Here is a 21931-nt window from a genome sequence, read left to right on the forward strand (position 1 = left end):
GGTAATTAAAGTATGGCACAGAAATTACTCAAAGAAACCGAAAGTTATTTTTTAAAGGTTATTTGATGCCAGAACTCTGTTTTACTGGTTGCACATGAATGCACTGAGCTGCCTTAATGAATGAGTCGTATTCAGAAACAGTCGAACTGCTGATACAGTTTATTACATTTTGAGATGCTATAGGTAAAAGCAACTTGTTAATTCATTTTACTTAAAAAAAAGTTGTTACAGCAAGTGTCAACACACGTGTTGATTCATGATTGGTAGATTGCATACAAGCCCTGGATTAAAGAAAATTTAAAACGTAACACTCAATGTTTGATGGAGACAGCACTCGATTCCAAAGCAATGTCTGACGCACAACATCCACAAGTACACAAAGACACATCCTGACCCGGTCAATTTTGTACACATTGTTTTCAATTGTCAACACGTCCACTAGGTGGAGCTCTCACCAAAGAATAAATTACGAGTCCCACCTTGGTGGGTGTGGCAGCTCTGCTACAACCACAACAACTTCAACCTTTTCCCATTTTCAAGTCCCTGAAAAAAAAATTACAAACATGGCACAAAATCTCATTCTGTCGACAGCAATTAGCACATATTATAGTTCAATAACACCTGCACGTGTGTGCTCAGAAACACAAACAGCTCACACTTTGTCTGAACAGGGAGGGAATCATTTTGGAGGCCGATTCATAATTTCAACAACATCTATTACAACGTGAGAACCTGGAAGTGGCACTAAATGTTCAAAGACTGAATCACTTTGTGGCCATCACAAACACCCAAAAGCTTGAATGTGCTCTTCACTTTCATCCCTATTCAATATGAACAGAAAATAATGGATCCTGGAGCAGTAAAAACACTAAAATAGGTCCCTTTGTGCAGTGATATATATGTTTTATGTCAGTTTCTCCAGCTGATCCTGTGACTGATTTCCCTCCATCCAGATGCACTTCTATTGTGGGAATGTTTGCTTTTTCTGCAGGCAGGAAGTGAAGTCTGCCTTTGAGTTTGAGACAAAGAGAGGAGGACTAGAAGTGGCGACAGACAAGCTCGGGGGGAATGGAAATGAAGGGAACAATCTGAGGAAAGACCAACAAAATATTGTACAAAAATAAAATATAAGGCTCCCTTTCTTAACAAAGATAACTAGTGGGATATAAGATGAAGGGACTTAAGAGAGAATCTTGTATTTTCCATGATGGGGATCATGATTTGGTAGCACAAGTAAAAAATGAAAAAAGAAAATTGGATATTTACATTTAAATAAAACAAGAACAAATATTCAAATTGCACAACGTCTGTGCCGTAAGCACAAGCATGACATCAGGTTTGACACTGACAAGCAATGTACATGCATTTCATTTTGGTACTGGTTCTTCTATGGGCCAGTTTTGGTATGTAAATGACCAGCCGATATGAAATAGTGGCAGAAAAGTGACATATTGTACAGCAGTATATGAGCTAACACGTATTCTGTTCATTCACAAAGAGAAGATTATTGGCTTTTTGTGGCTTTAGCCCTTTCTGACAATAAAGAGGGAGCCAGATCATTTGATATAGAGGTGAAATGCATGTACACAGTTGTACACATTCAGTAAGCATGCACATAGAAACAGTGAGACTCACACAGAGTATCATCCATCCACTTTCTGTTTAAGAGTGACAGGGTTAAAAAAGGTGCCCCTCACAAGCAGAAAAAGACAAAGCCTACAGCCAATTAAATGTCCATGGATCGTCACAAAGCTCCACCTCCTCTGCACTGGAACAAGGTGGTAAACATGTCGAAGCCAGAACTACCAGCATCTTGATAAAGGCTTATTTTTTTGTTTTGTTTAAATACAGCAAAAGAAATGTGTCCCTGGGCCTGTGTAGCCTTGTTGCACAGCATGACAGGAGAACAGAACCGCAGCATGGGTGTACAAAGCAGCTGCCATGTTGGTATCTAAGACACTGTAGCAGCCATGTTGGACCAGACAGGCACATCCCATGAAGATTCATGGGGAAATTTGCATGGTTATATCCAGCAGAGGCCTTGAGCCCTTGTGATGGCATGGCCCACAGATGGGACGAACGTCGGCACATGATGACCACAGCAGGAGAGGAGCCGGTTCCTCTATTTCAACAGCTAAGAATCATGGGAGTTTATGTCACAAGGCTGATATTTTGGCTTGTCTTGATGTCGAGTCAGTTAAAAGAAATAATAATATTCATCACAATGTACAAATTAAAAGAAAGGAAAAGATGAGTGTGGTTCCAGCACTCACAGACCCACTTCCTTAACTCTGGGCCAACTTTGGAGGGTATTGAAAAAAAAAAAATCCCATTGCAAACTCGTCAGATTGTCCCAAGGCTTTTGGTCAACAGAGTGCGAATGGTTTGAAAACAAAAAGATAAATAAAACAAAGAGGACGAAGGAGGACTGACAGCATGTCTGGACATGGTGGAGAGCCTGAGTCACCGCTTGTAATAGGCACCTGGAAAAGATGGAAGAGACAGAGATCCATCAGCAGCTTGATACATCGCACTGTGATTTAAAGTTGTAGTTGTAGTGTTTTTGCACTGCACTTTTCAGACATCCGTTTTTGTTCTTCGAGATCTGGAATTTATTTCTGCTAATTATGTTAACTGCTGTTCTAGTTACATGAAACAAGCACTGTTTATGCTTCAATAAAATACATCACTTCCCAGGGCGCACTGGGCATAGACCATCAGCCACAACATCCCCAGTTCGTTCCCCGTCTCCCTCTCTCTCTCTCAACTCACTAACAAGGCAAAAAAGGCCCCAAAAACCCCAGAAAAAAACAGAAAATGTAAAAAAAAACCAGAAAATGTAAATAAAAGCATACAGTAACTGTTGTTGCACCCCTCGTTTTAAGTACACCAAAAGGAATGATGATTATGTGCAGTAAGGACAGACACATGCAGCTAAGAGTACCAAGTGAAAAGAATCACATCAAGCTATAAAAAAAAAAGAATAAACATCTGACATGCTATGAAAAAAAAAAGTAGTAAGTAGTAACAATATGCAATTTGTGGTTAATACTTAAAAAAACACAATGTATATCCTTATTAATGAGATAGTACTTCATGTTAGGATTAAGTAAATACAGCGGCTCCGTCACATGGACATCACACCTTTGTAAGCAGCCTCAGGTCTGTTGGGTGCGCGAGGGGGGACAGCGTGGTCCGAGTAGCCGTAGCCAGAGTTCACATTCTCATAGTCGTGTGCACGAGGCTGAGGAGGCCTGAGGTGGACGAAGAGGAAAAAAACCCACAGAAACAACATTAGTGAAATGTCTGAGGTTTCTACTTCTCGACTGACTGGAAATATTTGGTCTTAAGAAGTAATGAGTCTTGTACCTGGCAGGCTTGTTCCTTGGTTGGTCTTGGTTCCTCTGCCTCTGGTATTCAAACTCGTCTCGTGTTCTGGGACGGACAACTTCCTCCGAATTTGGCTGAAAACAAACAAAAAATATGGTTCCTAAATGATGGCGCTAGTACCAGAGTGGAAACACACTTTTACATAAAATAAAGTCACAAAAATATTTCACCCCAAAGCACATGTTTTAAAATGAGCACGGTTATGGAAAATTACCCTGTGGTCTACTTCTGGCCGCCTCCTCTCCATTGCCATCCTCTCCCTCTCTCGCTCCTTCTCTTTCTCCCGTTCTCTCTCATTGTCCCGCTCTCGATTCTTCCTGTACTCCTTTTTCTCTTGCTCCATCATCAGTCGGGCAATTTCCTGGACGAGACATCAGACACATCCACATCAACAGAAAAAAAGCTCCATATCCTACATGTACGTGTTTCATGTCACAACATATTTATATACCATACAGTATACTGTGTTGTCATATACGATCTGTATTCTGAAAACATCCTGTTCACAGGCATATATGCATCTACAAGAACATTAAACAAGTATAATGTCACTTGTAAAGTAGCAGATTATTTCCTCTTACATAATCGTGGGTCAGAAAGAGTCTGGTTTAGACATGGCTTTATATACTCACTGTTATATGCCAATAAAGCTGATTCAATTGGCTGAGCTCAGGGAATGAAAGGATTTAAAAAGGAGGAAAGACAGCACAAGAAAAGTTTCCAAACTTCATGCCCACTCACCTCATCCTGTGCCACTTGGGCTGCACGCACATGCATCTTGCTAGCCTGAAACCAGAAAACAATCAAAAAGTCACATTTTGCTCAGAGTGGAACACATTGTTCCAACATTATATAGCATAGGAAATGACTGAGATAGAGTCCCTTCACTCAGCCTTCAAGTCATTTACAGCACAGAAGTTATAGTGTCTTCATAGAGTAAATCGCTTTATCACATCGTGCTATTCAGTCTGTCATATAGTTATTTTGCTCCAGATACTGAAGCTGTTGCGACAGTGTAGTTGTCATGTTTATTTAAGCATGCCAAATCAAAGGTAGACTTCATACATTAGAATCATCAACGAAACCAAAACCGTGCATGTTTTTCTTCTATAAAATAAAGCCTTTCATGTTATTACGCCCAAAATCCAAATTCTATCGAAAGCTGAATAAGCCCCACCATACCAAGTCCAATGGTGTGAAGATATAGATATTGTACTTGTTACACTGAGCCTATTCTTTTGACACCAGACTTATTATAAGCCTACTGTCAAACTTTTTATATCGGATTTATTATAAGCTCAATATCTGACTTTGGATAATGCTTGAATGTGAAGTCAGGTCGGATATACAAAGGCTGGGTGTCAGTATTCAGCTCTTGCTCTTTGAAGTGTTTGAGGTCGGTTTTGGCTTACAGTAGTTTAAAAACCAGCTATTCATGTCTGCACTGTTAACATGCACAGTAGGACATTTTGGGAGAGTAAGACTTGTGTACCATACAAAATATCTTAATTATCCTGTTTCTACGCCTTTTCTGTTGTTTGATTTGATTTTAATCTTTGCCATAATACTGTTCACCTATTATATGCAGATATAAACAAATTCTAATACTTCTCTGGTGTTCTTCCTCACTTTGATTTCATCCTCTTGCAGTTTCCTGGCCACCTCCATGTCCTTCAGCTCCTGCTCACGGATATCAAGCTTCGTCAATCCTTTGGTAGCCTCGCTCACTCCGTACTCTACACTAGTCTCTGCTATTACTGCTCCACTCCCTCGGTGTACAATACGACCTGTGGATATCATATACATGATATTAATATTAGATTAGAGCTGCAACTATTGATCATTTTTATCATCGAATAATCTGTTGATTTTTTTTTTTTTTACCATCAATTGTTTAGTATCTAAGACATCAGAAAATTGTGAAAAATGACATCAATCACAATTTCCCAGAGCTACGTTTTCAAATTGCCTGTTTTGTCTGATTTCTTTGGAATTTTTCTTGATTAATGGCAAAATGAATGATTATCATTGAGTTGATGAAGTAACAGATTTAATCATAGTAGGATTAAAGCCATAAGGGACCCAAAAGGGCTGCAGTGCATCTCCACTGGTGTTTTTCACTGGGTTTTGTTTAAAGCCTTTAACAGCTTTGGGAGAAGATAAGAACCAGCTCACCGGCCCTGAAGCCCTTTGTGAATGCCAAATTTGAGGCTATTCTACTACAAACTCACAGCACACATTTCAGTCTCAGCACAGTGACATTTTTTCCTTACTCCACACAACAACCCAGCAGACAATGCAAGAATGAGCGAACCCCACAGCACAACAGCAACAAATCATTTTAAACCATCAAAATCTGAATCAGTCATTCGGAATTACTGTGAAATTATCGCCATCCTCGTGAGAACAGAGAAAACAAGTGTCTTCATTAGTGATTGCAATGTTAGATCAACCCACCACCCGAGATTGCCACAGCAAAAAAGCAACTCCAGCACACCACACAAACACCCCCGCAGAGTCCAGAGGGGGGCTCAGGGTGGTACCTGTCTCTCCGTTGGAGTGAGTATGACTGCGTACCCTGCTGGGACCCTCCCCCTGTCGGGGGTCCCAGAACTCACTGGTGTCCCCTCTCCCTTCGTCGCTCCTGAGCTCGTAAAACACTTCTTCGGGGCCGGAGTGGACACGCTGTCGGCCCCTGGCCTTCCTCTCCCTCTCACCATCACCATCCCCTTCCTCCTCCCAAGAAGCCCTGCCTACCCTTGGCCAGTCCCTGCTGTGCCCCAGCTCCTTCTCAAGTCCTCTGTCCCTACTCCTGGTTCTTGCTCGCCGTCTGTCTTTGTCTTTTTGTCTCTGCCTGTCTCTATCTCTGTGTCTGTCCCCATTATGTCCTCTGTCTCTGGATCTTTCTCTTTCACCAGCTCTCACCAACCTGAGGTCCTGCTCTTTGTCTCTCCTCTGATCTCTTCCCATGTGCCTCTCCCTTTCCAGGTCTCTGCCCCAGTCTTGCTCATGTTGCCTGTGCCTTTCTTTGTCCCAGACCTTGTCTCTCTCTATGGGGCTCTGTGGTGGAGGTGGTCTGGCTGGTCTCTCCTTCCTCCTCACCACTTTCTCTGTGTCCTCCTCCCCTGGGCCCCTGGCTCGGCCAGTCTCTGTGGGCTCATAATCTAGGTACCTGTCCCCATGCTTGCCTCTAGAGGGCAGCAGGTGCTCTGGGTATGGATCTGCATGCCTGCTTCGCCCTCCTTCTGCCAGTAGGTAGTGCTCAGGGTATCTGGAGCGGCTATGGGGTGCTGCTGGGTCCTGTCTAGGGTACCTGCTCCTTTTGGGTTCTGTTGAGCTATAATCTGGGGAGTAATCTTGAGGTGAGCTCACTGGAGCATAAGCATCATGTCGGCCTGGTGAAGTTGATTTGTGACGGGTGCGTTTGTCCAAGTCAAGGGGTCTTCTGGCAGCTGAACAGGGCAGAGATGAGGGATCGAGGGTGGGAAGAGGCCGGCGTGGAGAGAATGGCGATGATGATGGTTGATGAGAACATGGAAACGTGAAAATAACACAGACAGGCATTATATAAGCTAAGATGGTTAGTAAGCATTGAGTTAGACACAGCACCTGTGAGAAGAGTGATGGTCAAAGGACAAAGTACGTGCTACAGGGTTCGTACAGCTCTTTAGAGTCAAATCCAAGCATTTTTCAAGAAATGTAAAAAAAATAAATAAATAAAAAAAAAGGTACCTAAACCAACATTTTTATTCTGAGAGCAGATGGTAGCCCTCATAACGCTGGGTTAACACCAGACATGGAGCAGAACCAAAAAATGCCCTCCTTTTCATTTTGGCGCCCGTGCCAGTCTATCTACCTCCACTTCGCTCTCTGTCTGGACGCCAGGAGACAGACAAATATGACAACGGGATCATTTCATTTCAAATATTAAAAGATTTTTGGTTTACATGAGTGATTGTGTAGATGAAGCACCAGATTATGTTGTAAATCAAGCATTTGTCAAGAAGTATATTCGAATTCAAGAATATTCCTAACCTTGAAAATCATGACTGTTAAAATTAAGCCTTTTCAAACTTTCAAGACTTTGTACGAACCCTGATGCTATAGATGTAAAGAGTGTCGATGTTAGCTGCACCCAAAATGTCCAGAGATGTGGTTATTAACGTGGGAAAACTCAAATAAGGTAAGGACAGTGTCAGCAAGTGTTTGGAGCCTAAAGAATGGAAAAGCTCTAAACACTTTTGATGTGACATGATGAACAAACAATATGAGCTGTAACACCCTTGAATACTGTGTTGTGGTTTGATGGACACGATTGAAAACTTTATATGTGGCACACATCTTGTCAACAAAGAAAATGTTATTCAAAAAATGTGAAAATGTGTTATAACCAGAGCATGATTGACTTAAGAAGGAAAAACCTGAACTTGAGAACAAAATGTTCTTGTAAGAAAACCATCCTGCTGGGAGTTGGCCTGCGACTGACAAGTTTGAATAAAAACAAATGAAAGGAAAAGCACATTGAGGAAGCACACAGCAGAGGCCAGTACAGAGTCAGCTCAATGGAATTCAAGTTATCTAACCTGCTGCTTAACGTCTAGTCGACAGGACTGTTGACATTCAAACTGTTAAACAGGTACAAAGACAGCCTGCCTGGTACCTGCCAGAGTGACTGGGCTAGTTCAAGTGTTTGCGCTTTTCTGCTCCATCTCACTTTTAAATACACTTCCTCTCTTCCTTCCAGTGTTTTTCCTGGTTGTGGATCTGTCATGGGGAGGTTCTGCCCCCACGCTGGTTTGTGTGCAACTATAATCCACTGGATTAAGACCAACAGCAACCCCTCATTTCCTGTGAGGAGCAGCCAATTACATGGCCTGATGAAATGCAACATGATTTCACAGAAGTGTGTGTGTAGTTGTGCATAAAAAGGATATAATAACTAGTGGGTTGGAGATTTAAAATGCATCACTAGGCTGTTAAGAATATCCGCATACAAACACAAGATGCTGAAATGTTTTGGGTCTCAAAACTAAACACCTTTGTGCCCAGTGACAATCTTGTAACCTTCATAAAATATCTGACTCACTGTGACGTCAGTCCCCGAGAGCATTAGATTCAGGGTAAACAAAGCGATGAATCTTTGTCCTACTGTGTGTACATTCACACTGCCACAGCTGTATGCACACAAACACACAATCAGCAGTGACATTACAGGTGAGTGGTTATGTAACTTGCAAGGCAATACTGCAAACAGAGAGAGAGCCTGGCAGAGGCACAAATATTCTAGTATATAAAAAAGGGAGCATGGCAGAGAGGAACAGTCAGCAAGGACGTACTGTAGCTTCATCCCGACCGCCTGCCATGTGTGACATCTTTAGAAAGAGGTAATGCACCGAGACAGCTGGTGATCCATACAGACACCACAGGACAGGTAGACAGACAGCTGGAGACACTTGCTCAGTCCTGTTTATGTCAACCAAGTGTTGACACGTGCACTGTACTCTCTAAACCCCGCCTCTACAGCAGCGACTCTCTGCCCCCCCCCCCCCCCCCCCCGTACATGTTTAACTTACATACATATCCAGAGAGGATGAATGGAATAACCTACAACTCCTCTTGTAAGCCCTGAATTGAAAGTAAATATAAATAATGTAAATATTGTGTCTCTGGAATATATGTGCAATGCAGAGATTATAAAAAGGTGCTTGGAACAAAAAAAGCAGATAAAGTTGAGACTGATTGTTTTTTGTGTTATAAAGTTAACAAACAAAAAAAATCCTCCTTGCTCACCATCTAGGAATGACATGAGTGTGGTGGTGTATGCTAAATGTCAGCCTGTGGAGAAGACACACTCCAAATACAGTCAATCAGAGCCAATCTGCAAGATTTGAATCAGAAGGCTGAGAAAGCTGCAGAGATCAGAGCTGAGCTTTTATGAGTCAGGAGGGAACGTTAAAAAGAACTGTGTGAAATATATTTCCCAAAGTCACACATATGGCTCAAGAACTGTAAGTGCATTCAGATCGAGCCACACTACTGTCAGACAGACGATACATTTCTCATGCTGACAAACTGATAGCTCTTGACTATAAAAAGGACCTGCATCCCTCAATGTAGAGATGACAATCAGGATGCACCCTGATCTTGAGGTGAATCGCCTACACAGGACAACAATTCACAAAGAAGCCAAACAAGATTCAAATGAGACACCGTTTCTCTTTCAGTAGAAAATGAACAGATCTCCAGTGGACTGACTCATGCAGTAGGGTTATGTGTGCATGAAAAGACTTGAAACAAATTCCAATATGTGACACTGAGATGCTCACCAATGTGTTATGGATGCATAACAGATGGACAAAGGTGGGTATGTGGCATCAGTTGGTAAATCTAAAAGTTGTTATTAATGTATTCATAATGACTAACTGGAGACTCATTTAATATCTGAGGTAAAATCTGAAATCAAAGCAGATTTAAGCTAGCATCTTAAAACTGGAGCACTGTTAAACCCATTCACAGTGGTGTTTGCTCTTGAATGGGAGCGGACTGACAAATTATTTTTATTCTTATTCTTATTTTAGCTTTTATATTCTACTTATTTGTTATCAAAACAATAGCACCTTCAGACCACAGCAAATTCCTTGTAATGTATGTTACTTGGCAATAAACAGTTTCTGATTCTGATTTCTCTGCAGGAACATGTAAGCCTCCCTTCAAGGTTAATTATGTGCTTATAAATGCATTCCAAAATCTTTGCCTCGAGTCAGCAACAATCTCCAGCGCTGTGCACCATCAAAAAACACACCCTCACATCCAGAGCTGAAAAAGATCCTAGTCCACAGAAGACGAGACACATCAGCTCATACAGGCATCAAACACATATGAACACACATATGAACACACATATGAACACACATATGAACACACATATGAACACACATATGAACACACATATGAACACACATATGAACACACACACACACACACACACACACACACACACACACTAACATGAGCCTGTGGTGCCCTCCCCACCTCCATGATCCTCAAAGTACTCCTCCTCAAAGTTTGCTTCAAGCTGCTTCTGTCTCCTCCTTTCCTCTTTCATCTCCTTCTCCTGCAGCTTACGAGCTATGGCCTACAAACAAACAAAACAAGGCCACAGTAAACATGCTGTCCCACAGGAACATGAAAAAGTCCCTGCTGATCTGTAACAAATATGTCGCTTTGTTTTAAGATGTAGTTTCTTATGCCAGTCAGTGTAGTTTCAAACATATCAGATTATAGTGGTGCATCATTCCCTAATGTTTCAAACAAGTAAGAAACTACTGCAGTGCACTCGAAGTAGAGGCAAGAAATAATCCGTGGCATCGTAGATATTTTAAAAGATTTACTGACAATTTAACAGAAGTTGGAGCACTTCAGGGCATGTAGCCATGATGGATGGACCAAAACTGAACCGTAGGCCTTTGTCTGTTCTCCTTGTGGGGGAGGGACAGACACTGAGAGATTTAGGAAAACATCCTGATACTGTAGCTCTAGAATATAATTAAATATCTGCTATTCATGTACAGCAGGGCAATAAACATGATTAAGGTGGTGATTAAGACTTTGACAAAATAAAATACAGATCAGGTTACTGTGGCCGTCATTCCATTATTACAATGGGGAGGCACAAACAAGGTGATGATTCAAGTGCAACGACCAGCCCAGTACATCGATACTAGAAGTCAAGGCATTGACGTGTTGATGTAACCAACATTGTGCTTGAATGGGCAGAAGTGTGTGTGTGTGTGTGTGTGTGTGTGTGTGTGTGTGTGTGTGTGTGTGTGTGTGTGTGTGTGTGTGTGTGTGTGTGTGTGTTTCTTACCGCATCCTTCTCTTCCTGCTGTCGCTGTTGTTCTGCCTGTCGGACCAGTTGTTCCTGAATCTCCTGAGCGATCTCAATATCTTGGCGCTCACTGAAGTCCCCATAGGTTCATGGGGAGGGGTTTAGAGAACATGAAAACATTAATAATACATATACAACTCTTAATAGCTTCAGCATCGTGAAACAATCTCTAAACTAACAACAGATTAAACTGTAATGTTTGATTTGCTACACGTACGGATGTGGATGATAATGGCCAAGATGCTAGCAAGTTTAAATTTATCTGTTTCTTACCATGAACCAGTATTGAGATTTTTTTTTATAGTGTTTTAAATTCTAAATGTTATTCCTATGCCTTTCTCATACATATTTTTGTTAAATACTTCAAAGTCTTTCTGCTGATGTTTCAGTTGTCATTCTTCTCACCTGCAATACTTTTATCTCACTCTCCTAGACACGAGTCATTCTTGACTTTCACAGAAAATCAACACAAAACACATCAACACTACCTAACTTCACATTAATAATCATGAAAATAGAAATTCTCAATGTATTAAGTATATATGAATAAATGAACCAAAAGTTGAAATAATCATGTTACACCAGAGAAACGCAGAGCAGTGAGAGCACTACATGACCAGCAGTGAAGTTATTATCTAACATGTAGTGAGAGGCAGCGTGTGTGTGTGTGTGTGTGTGTGTGTGTGTGTGTGTGTGTGTGTGTGTGTGTGTGTGTATGTGCGCTTCAGGCAGGAGCAGGAATATCTTCGCCTGTTGTGATGTTGATCTCAACAGCTTGCTTTGGCTCACTTCTCACATCTTAAATGTGATTTTGACAACAACACCATCTGCCTGGAGGGCTGGTATGCAAAGATAATTTCTCTGTTTGTGTGTAATGCTTTACTTAAAAGCAACAGTAAGAGCTTAACTACCTTGCGCTGCACCTGTATTTGACCTGAGCAGCAGACAGCTAAGGAGGACTTAAGCCGGCAAAAGTAAACAGATTGTAGTGCCTTAGTGTGCCTTCATCAGTACGTACTAAGGTTCAAGTGATGCTGCATTCCCGAGTGTGTGTTTAGTCAAATGTCTGAGAGTGGGTGTATATGAAGTGGCATTGGCAAGTGCAGGGTGGATGGCAGCGTGAGATCCCAGCATGACAAGCAGCAATGGCCTGCCTGCATCGATGGTGGAGCATCTGGCCTCTCCCCGGGGGGTGCGATCCCACTACTGGAGCTTCCTATGTGTGTGTTTGAAACAGTGATCTCACTAAACTGTGAGTCAGCATTTTTATTTGAATAGAGATTGCAGAACAGAGAGGGGGATTTTTTTTATTCCTTTTTGCATGCTTCTGCTGCAGCTCCTGGTCTGGACGGAGGCAGAGGCAACAGGACACTTAGCTATGTCTGGGAGCCGTCACTGTCCACTTTGTGGGGAAGCTGCATAGCTCTGGACGTGCGGCTGGAGCCGACCCAAACCCCTTAAAACATATAATTACATGTCAGGGCTATGGAGACACCACACAGAGACCACAAGAACTGTGACTGGTGTTTTCTCCTACATGTTTATGATGCTGGTAGCAGTTTCTGATTCATAATCTTCTCTTTTCCATAAAGTCAGACAAACTCATATTTTGTGATCGACAAAAGCCTCCACACAGCAATAGTTGCTCTTTATCACAAAGTGAGTGTAGAACAATAGCTATTACTGACCTAACTAGCAAAGCCATTTCTAATCCTTCTCATCATTTCTCTCTATGAGAATGAAAGAGCATTCACAGCCTTATTTCTGGTAATGAATGCAAGACATGACCTACTAATTTACGACAATAAAAAGGGTTGCACGTGCACTGAACGATAAATCAATTTGGAGTCATCTGTGGCAGGAGTGCTGGATGGCCTCGCTGGTGAAGCATAAATCTGCCTTAGGTATAGACGTTTGGGAGTAATTACACAAGATTACACTAATCTGAAGCAGATGCTTTCAACAAAGCAACAAATACTGTACACAGCTATTATTGCAAAGTGTTCTGATGACTATGAGGCCTTTGAGGGGCAACAGGCATTTAATTTCAGAAATTAAACAAATACAGTTTCATAATTCTGCACTTTGAAGGATTACAGCTAGATGATTATATTAAATTATAACCAGATAAGAGCTTTCAAATAAATGTTAAATCTCATGTCATTCATATTAAATAATGCTACAAACTAATACAGTCAATTACATTGCTAATTTAAATGTTTACCAGGTAATCAGCCATTATAGACTCCATGTCTATATTTAGTATTTCTCCTCCCTACACGTTGTCTTCTCTGGGCTAACAACTTTAGTGTTTATGGTTTTATTGTCCATTTCTCCCTGTGGAATTTTGCTTTGATATCGACATGTATAAATGATGTGTGTGTGTGTGTGTGTGTGTGTGTGTGTGTGTGTGTGTGTGTGTGTGTGTGTGTGTGTGTGCGTGTGCGTGTGCGTGAGAGAGCGAGAGAGACACCCACGTGTCAACGTGCTGTTTCTGGCTCTGGACCTTGGCCCTCTGATCCTCCTCCTCCTGCAGCTTCTTGGCCACCTGCAGGTCCTTCTGCACCAGACGGCTCTTATTGACGTTGGACGCCAAGTGGCTCTCAACTGTAGACACATACACATAAGCGCTGCTCTTAAAACTGTGTAACACAAACCAGAGGTCGTCAGCTGGCTCAACTCGCTATAGTGAAATCTAAGTGAAATTAGATGTATGATGATGATGACCAGTAGAACACGAAGGAAGTTTATTTACAGATCCACACTCTCTTGATGTTTTCCTCTCTGAGGAGCAGTAGTATTGTTTAGATGGTCTGGTCTGCAGAGAACAAGATTAACGTCGAGGACACAGATGCTTCAGTCTCTAGTAATAAACAGAGGGCGCTCTTAGTCACTGAGAAATGAATGTTCGCAGCTGATGTGCCGTTCCAAGGTTGTGTGATGGCACGTTGTGGGCCATAACAGATGATAAATCTTGCTTGCTGACGCACTCCCAGCACTTGGTAAGCATGGAGAGCATCACTCACTCACTGAGCTCTGTTTCACCTGGCTATCGATCTGTTCCCAGCTTTCATGTGAAAAGGACCAAATTACGTTTGGCAATTTAGCCGTGAGAGGCTCCATAAACTTTCTGCTCTCTGACTGGTGGGATTGAAAGAGGAAACCGTGAGTCACAGCTGTGGCAACTTGATAAAAAGTCAAGGGGTTGACATTGATTTTTTTTGGATGACGCTGATCAATTGTTTAAGTTTATGACACCTTACAAAAAAATATTTGAAGGCAAAACTGATGTCACAGCTCAAGATAAGGCTATCATTTATCCCCTGCCACATTTTCCACTGATTCATCTTTCAAGGCAGCAAAAAAAACAAAAACATGACCAGACATTGTGACATTCATTCATTCAACAAACTCAACCTTGAAGAGGTCTCACGTCATTCAGAAAAAGGGGAGTTAGGGTGAGCGAGCTGGACTATCTGAACCTCAGGCACATCAGTGGGGAGCTGTATGCTGAAACAGAGAAAACACATTCCAGAAACAAAGACGCCAAGTGGTGACACTGCCATAAAGAAATGTTTTCCATGGGACTTTTTGCTTCAGTGTGTTGCAAGCTAAACATTTTGAATGGAAATAAAAGCCAAATGTAACTCCACATTAACTTGAAGCGAATGTGTTAAAAGGCTCCTTTTTGGGTGACCATCTGTTGATGTGATCCAGAGGGGAAAAAAGGCACTGCATATTTAGAAAACAGTGACATCCGGGGTCAAAGGTGAAACAACCATTTCGGCCCAGGACACATTTGTGTACACTCTGCTAAAAGAATGTGACCATATGCGGCCCAGACCACCTCCGAATGTGGTCTGAGCGATCGGATCTCAATGAGTTTTGGGTGCATTCACACCTGTACTTAGAGCTGTCCACTTGTGATCGGATCACCCAAGACGCATGTTAATGCCAGGTGCAAACAGGGCCTCAGTGTGACAACAAAGAGAGCAGAGGGATATGATCCTTGGTTATGGATCACTAAGGCTTTAAAAGAGTTAACAACAACACAAGGACAGGCCAGCCAAAACCAAATGAATCACAGAGCCTAATCTGCACTTAGAGTATGGCTGGGTGACATATGGCCTTCTTTCTTGCAGGGGTTGTTGCATAATTTACCTTTCTATGGTGCAATAGAGTGACACATTTATGGAGACAGAAAACAAACAAACTATTGTCCAGAGAAGTAAAAGCGGTTATGTTTCCACTGTCTAAACTCTAAAATTATCCCTTCAATACAAAAGCTAACCAAAGAAATCTGAACAGTAAACTGACTAATTTCCTGCACAATCTAACAGCAGTAGCCTTTTTTCTGTTGGTTCCTGTCGTTTCTTTATGAATGAATGCAGGTGAAGGATATGAGGAGGTGTGGTGGCCATTAGCTGCCTGCAGATATTCATTTGTGTCTGATGAAAGGAAGGCCTTGTTATGTCTGGGTCTGTGTTTGACAGTGCCTCTTGGCAGAAAATGTCCTTTCAACCTAACTCAGCAAGGGATGGCTTAACCTACAGCGAGGGGTGAGCAGTTACTCAGAGTATTTCTACTAAGAACACTAAAGAAGAGGGTTATAGTTATAATCACCATCATCATCATCATCATGAGATTTCAACAAGTCATCTGAATGCACTTACTGAAAAATGTGAAAAAGATTCCAGCTAATTACACACATATGAGCTCACATGAAAGCACCAGCTAATCTACAAAAGGCATGCAGAGACAAACTCGTAGCTAACAAAAGATACACACTAAAAATGCACAACAGAAGAGTTTGGGAGTGTACACTTGCATAACATGATCCTTTAAAAAGGCACGCACACACACACACACACAGTGAGAGACAATAGTGTCTCATAAAAACCCTTGCTAAGCTGACTGTTCCGTCTAACTTCAGATCCAGAATCAGGGCTTCTCTGTGCCACAGCTGCAGCACACACAATGTGATCCAACCAAATCACATGTACCAGTCCTCTGTAGTCTGCCACAGCCCTGCCCTGATACAGTATTGTTGTGGCATCCTGCGCAATTCATGCAGTGAACGGTGTGGCTGAAGCAGGGTTTATGTAGGCTTAATCAGGCTGCAGCCACTGACGCTGCAGTTTACCCTGTTGGACAAATTTTCCAGAAGGGAAAAGAGGAGCATGGTGGACTGCATTCATTTTTCTACTGCTCTGAAAACATCTTTCATAGTTTGTTCTTTTGCAAAGTAAGCATTGAGTGACCTAATGTAGGAATGCAGCAGGGCGGCTTGACAAAAACAGTTCAGTGACGTAACGGGTCTGATGCAGAATGTATGAGGCAAAGATTAGCTTATGTTTCTCATAGCTTTTTCATACTATTTCCATAAGGATGTAAATTTTGAGCTATAACTTTTGAATTATAAAATGTTAAAAGTAAATTAATCATAATGGAAAAGTACAGTTTTCATTAAATTTGACTTAAGTTTAATATTTTATGTCTACAATAAGCTATTTCATTCATTTTTAACTGTGTAGAAAACATTACAACAATAAATGACTTAAGAGTTTAAACAGACTGTCCGGAGAAAGGTAATGGGTATATCTGCATGAACTCTGTGTTCAGGAACATTAACAGCAGAAAAGCAGGAAAGTAGACTTCCCCGGTTTGAAATTACCCGTCGTTTTAGGTGAAAACATGGAGGCTGGGGGGAACAAATCAACAAACATGGCTAATATGTAGTTTCTTACTTTCTTGTTCCTGGAGGTTGTAGGCCAGGCAGTGGTCCTCCAGCACTGCAAAGTCTCGGCACACTGAAAAAAAGAGAGAAAGAGACTCAAACTGAAGAAGAATACCGATACAGCTTTCACATTAAAAAAAAGCCAAGTTCAAAATCAGTTTCAACCTCTGAGCTACGTAGCATTCGAGATGTTAGATCTCAATCTGACATTCACAGTTTCAGATGTTAAACATCCGGCCCATCTGCCTACATGCATGCTTAAATAGGAACATTATTTAAAAACTGACCACAATCAAGGACAGGAGTCCAACTTTAATGGCTTAGCTAGAACACACAAGCAGAAGACTGGATGGGTCAGCAATGAAACTTTAATTTGTGAATTTATTCTATGTTCAGTGTCCCTTTACATAATGAGCTGACAAGTATGCTTTACAGAAAAACAAATGAAAAACAGCAACATGCTCAGTATTATCATAAACACGACTACTATTCTCAATTTACAATGTGATGTATAGATTTGCCTTGTGAGTCGCATGACTACTGGATGATATTGAAGCACAATCAAAAGATCTATTCAATGATTAATCACTAGTTTAACACCATATGAGACATTTAAAAATTGTATGTCTTTATTTTTCACAGATTAGAAACTGGGCCAAACAGTGTTTCTCAATCTGATAAAGGGTTTGGCCAGATGGCAAGTGGCTTGTGGTTTGGTTATTTTCTGTCTCCAAAAACATGAAGTGAAACTGTGAATGAAGAAACATCATTTGCCTCAGACTGCAAAAGCCTAAATAAAGAGGCCCAAATAAAGACTGATCTGAGAGCTCTTGAGCTTTTTCTTAGAAGTTATTTAGATGTGAGACGGGCTTTAAGAAGTGAGAAGTCGGTTTATTTCTGACAAGCTGCCGGTTTAAATCCCTGAATTGGCTGACAAAATGCGACGAGCAGCCAAGTATAGCACATGAATAAAGCTTTCCCCCTGAGAAAAACAATCTGTGTGTCAATCAGCGAGTCACAGGCAGATATACATTCATATTAATATGTATTTTAATCTGGTGATATATCCTAAATGCTGATGTAGCTACAATACGTTAATCAGCCACAAAAGAATGAGTTAAATTATCTTATCAAGGCTCTAACCTGAAATAGTGCAGACAGCATGAGATCTGAAAATCTGATAATCTTTTGAACAAACCGATTTACCAGTGAGTCACATTTACCGTAGCTGAGTTTTTGACTTTTCTCTTCTCAGCTCTAAGCCCGAGGACTAAACCTGCATGTATGGCTTTTAAATCATGATCTCAACAACTGTACTGCTAGTCTTCCATCTTAAACTTAATCTTTACAACAAATCTAAACCACATCAGACTTTCTATTTATGGTTTCAGTATTACAGATGCTGCCAAAATGCTGCAAACATTAATTCAGGAAACAATTGTGCAAACTGTAGAGAAAAGGGAGTTTCCTCATAAAAACCCGATACCATCACCACACATGAATCTGAACTGTTCTGAAATTAGGAAGATAGATTGTTTTCCTTTGAATGTTCGGGATCCACCAGTCTTCAAATGCTGACAGTTTCCTGTGAAGGAAACAGTCGAGGCTAAGGGGACATTTAAGACCTTTCTCACAGCCTCTGCTAATTATGGATGTGGACCTTATAGGACAGCATGTATGTAACTTACAGCATCTGCTTCTACGGTTCAGTTAACATGGATTTAACTACCCTCGGTTTAGCATATATATTCAAATACATACCACAGTAGGAAACTTTCAAATACCACAGTAGGAGGACTTTCTTCAACTGAAAAACTAGCATCAAATATAGAAGAATAAAATTAAGCCATGATTTCATCTTGCAAGAAGCAACACACCACTCTGCTGTCGTTCAGTGAAACCAAAATGAAGAATAATTTAACTTACTTACAGAGACTTATCCATATCATTCATTATATATGGGTTAGGGTTTTATATGTGTGTGTGTGTGTGTGTGTGTATATATATATATATATATATATATATATCACATCAACACTTTCTTTGACACTAATCTTGCATTTACTTCCCAGCCTTCATTACAAAGCCTAGCCACACTCAATAACCTCACACCGCCAGGCTCACAGCCCATCATCTGCTCTCACAAAGATGACTTCATCCACATAAAAAATGAATAACCACCAACAGTCTACGACTATATGCTAGCGTGCATTAGCGATGGCTCTGAGAAAACGAATTCTTTGCCAATATTATTGACAAGCACAAAAACGCCTGGGACTCAAAAACAAAACAAACGCTGAGGAGTGTTCACAGATGCTGTGAGGAGGAGGGCGAGACCTCCACAAAGCCCCCCACTGCCTCAGAGCAGTATGGGATTTGATTAACACAGACCATTTTTCAACCATATGCTTAATCTTCTTAGCCAAGAAACCTGAGATTAATTCTGTGTGGTATATAATGACATTGGTCGTTTTAACTACTGAAACAGTTTGGGTTCGTGTGGCAGTTCCTTTAAAAGATTGTAAAAGTTAACATTTTGCTAAATACAGCATTTAACTGGGTCAGGCTTTCACAACAACACCAGGCAACAAGTGACTGACGAGCTATAGCTGCAAGCTATGGTTTAAGTTCTCACACCATCAGCCTAAATTGACACCACGATGCACAAAGACCATAAGAGTCAAGTCTTTGTGTGCTTCATGTGCTGTGAGAAATGGCAAAATACGAGCTCAGTTCATCTGTGAGTTACAGTACAGTGCAACTAGACAGCTCACAATATAAACAATTTTTCCTAACACACAAGGGATGAAATAGAAACTTTTCCAGCAGCTTTTCTCAGTGTTTCCCTCTGCAGACTAGCCATGCAGTGGCAATGCACGTTCCTTCTCTCTCTGACCAGAATAACAAGCATCCTGCTGAGCAGCTGCTTCACACCAACAGGACGGGTCCTTCCCCCCAGCACAGCATCCCATCCAAAACCTGCTTCAGTGTAAAAAGCCCCACTCTCCACCTGTTTTTCACCTTCACATCAGTAACATTAGGTTGTGTGCGCGTGTGTAAAAGTTATGTGGGAGCAGGTTGGTGTTGCCTTTTTTTCTTGCTTTTAAGTCTTTTAGGATAACGTTTCAAAGCAGTAACAGATCTTAGAGGCAAAAGGAAAAGTGTAATGAAATTCAAAAGGAAGAGGCCAGTGTATCACACTTTCAGTCCACTGTCCATGCTGCTTTCACCACAAAAAAAACAAATGTATCTTGTTCTCAGAGCTCTGGCTGAACCACATACCTTACAACAGGCAAACACCTCCATGTGATCAGTACTAAGGCTACAAGTCCACTGACTCCTACACTGTATTCACCCACACTGGTGTCGTGCCAGATTCTGTATACCCATTAAGAGTTGTATATCCCTCTGCCCACAAAGAATTTCACCTTATCCAAACACTAAGTGAAATATGAAGGGGGACACAATGCGCCAACCTCTTTTCTCCCTGCTAAAATAATGTCTCGCCTTCTAACTTTGAATGGAGCCAGATTTGGACTGGGATACAAAATCTGGCACGACGCTTGTACACAGGCTAGGAAGTCTAATCAGTGCTGACTACCTGACCCCAACCTTAAGTCTACTGGGCTAGCATCAACTAGCAAGCCGTGCTAACAACCATCACAGCCGTGGTGTATGAGACCGAAAAGAAAACACCTGTGTTCACTCGGTTAACATTTAGCCTCGCTAGTGTCACCTAGCTGGATACGTGTGATGCTAAACAACTAGCTTAATTCACATTTTAGCCGGGAAATATGTTATGGACGTTACCCTCTTTCACTCCAGGTAGTTTATTCTTGTCGATGCTAATGTTACATTCAGCCATGTTGTCACCGATAATAAGTCAAAAAAGCGTTGACGTTGAGTTACACTTCCGCGTTTCTTCCGAAGGTTAACCGCAGGCTGATTGATCGCCTTTACTCATAAACCCGATTGATGGTTCAGGTGCTGGACGGCCCTTTGATTAGTTTCGGTAGCCACCCTCCCTCGATACGTCGCTGCTGTAATTGCCTGGCAGCTACTCTGCTGAAGCTAGCGTGTCAGGTTTTCTACGAGTGTCCCTCCTTCCCTGATCCTTCCTACAACCCGCCCGCCAAGTAAGAACGAGATGAACACAATAACTTCCGCTCAGAAATGTCAAAATAAAAGACAATCAAAAACAAAACATTAAGGTGTTATCAGTTATTTTAACACTCAAAAATTGCTTCATCTGGACCTTGAGGATGTGGTTTGATCAGAGGTGTATTTATTTCATCATTCCTTATGTTTCCTACTTACTATGTTGTTATGCATCAATATACCAAAGCAAAGTTCTTGTATGTGAAAACCGACAATAAACCTGATTCTGATGTGACTGACAGTGAGTGAATAACTCCACCAGCTGTCCTCAGGTAAAATGTTGCTGATTGGTGCACAGAAGTACAGTACATGATATCACATTTTCCCAAGTGAACTTCAAACCAGTGAGAAGATCACAGACATAGAGATTTCTTTCATGTGCAACAACCAAATATCTTACAACCTTGGCAGAAAATAGTTTGTTCGTGTAGGATCCCATCACTCATAGTAGGAATCTTATTGAGTTTTCTGGGCCTTCAACTGTGATTCATCCAAAAATGTTACAATTAATCATCTCTGGATTTTACATCCCTGCATTTCAAATTGTTATAATAATTGAAGTTCTGCACATAGGTCACATGAAGACACCAGAGCAAAGACAAACAAAATCCCAAGATTTTATTGAGTCTTCACAGCATCCAAAATAACATACAATGTGTACAATGATAATTCACAGGTCATAAATTAGCTGCAATAACATTTATTACACAACCATAAAATCCAAGGATACTCAATTACTGCAGCCTATCAGCGCTCAA

General features: G+C 41.3%; 1 protein-coding gene across 1 annotated transcript; it reads right to left on the reverse strand.

The window, feature by feature from the left end:
• Positions 1–1829: 1829 nt before the first annotated feature.
• ccdc50a (coiled-coil domain containing 50a) lies at positions 1830–20953 on the reverse strand. Its single transcript, XM_070908431.1, has 11 exons — positions 20826–20953; positions 17026–17088; positions 13756–13885; positions 11258–11348; positions 10423–10525; positions 5020–5177; positions 4132–4176; positions 3605–3751; positions 3370–3464; positions 3145–3254; positions 1830–2483 (listed from the first exon to the last, which is right to left on the reverse strand). Exons 1-11 carry the CDS (start codon positions 20878–20880, stop codon positions 2464–2466), a joined length of 1017 nt encoding a protein of 338 aa, XP_070764532.1. The 5' UTR covers positions 20881–20953; the 3' UTR covers positions 1830–2463.
• Positions 20954–21931: the final 978 nt, after the last annotated feature.

This window comes from Enoplosus armatus, chromosome 7 (genome assembly GCF_043641665.1).
Source record: "Enoplosus armatus isolate fEnoArm2 chromosome 7, fEnoArm2.hap1, whole genome shotgun sequence".
Classification (NCBI taxonomy): Eukaryota; Metazoa; Chordata; class Actinopteri; order Centrarchiformes; family Enoplosidae; genus Enoplosus; species Enoplosus armatus.

Bases quoted from the DNA above. Each gene is read 5' to 3' on its own strand.
- ccdc50a (XM_070908431.1), bottom strand. From the start codon at position 20,880: ATGGCTGAATGTAACATTAGCATCGACAAGAATAAACTACCTGGAGTG. The intron at 10,526-11,257 runs GTAAGAAACACA...GTTTGTTTGTAG, and splicing joins AGCAGGAAGAGAAGGATGCG to GCCATAGCTCGTAAGCTGCA. The intron at 4,177-5,019 runs GTGAGGAAGAAC...TTCTGGTTTCAG, and splicing joins TGCAAGAGGATGAAATCAAA to GCTAGCAAGATGCATGTGCG.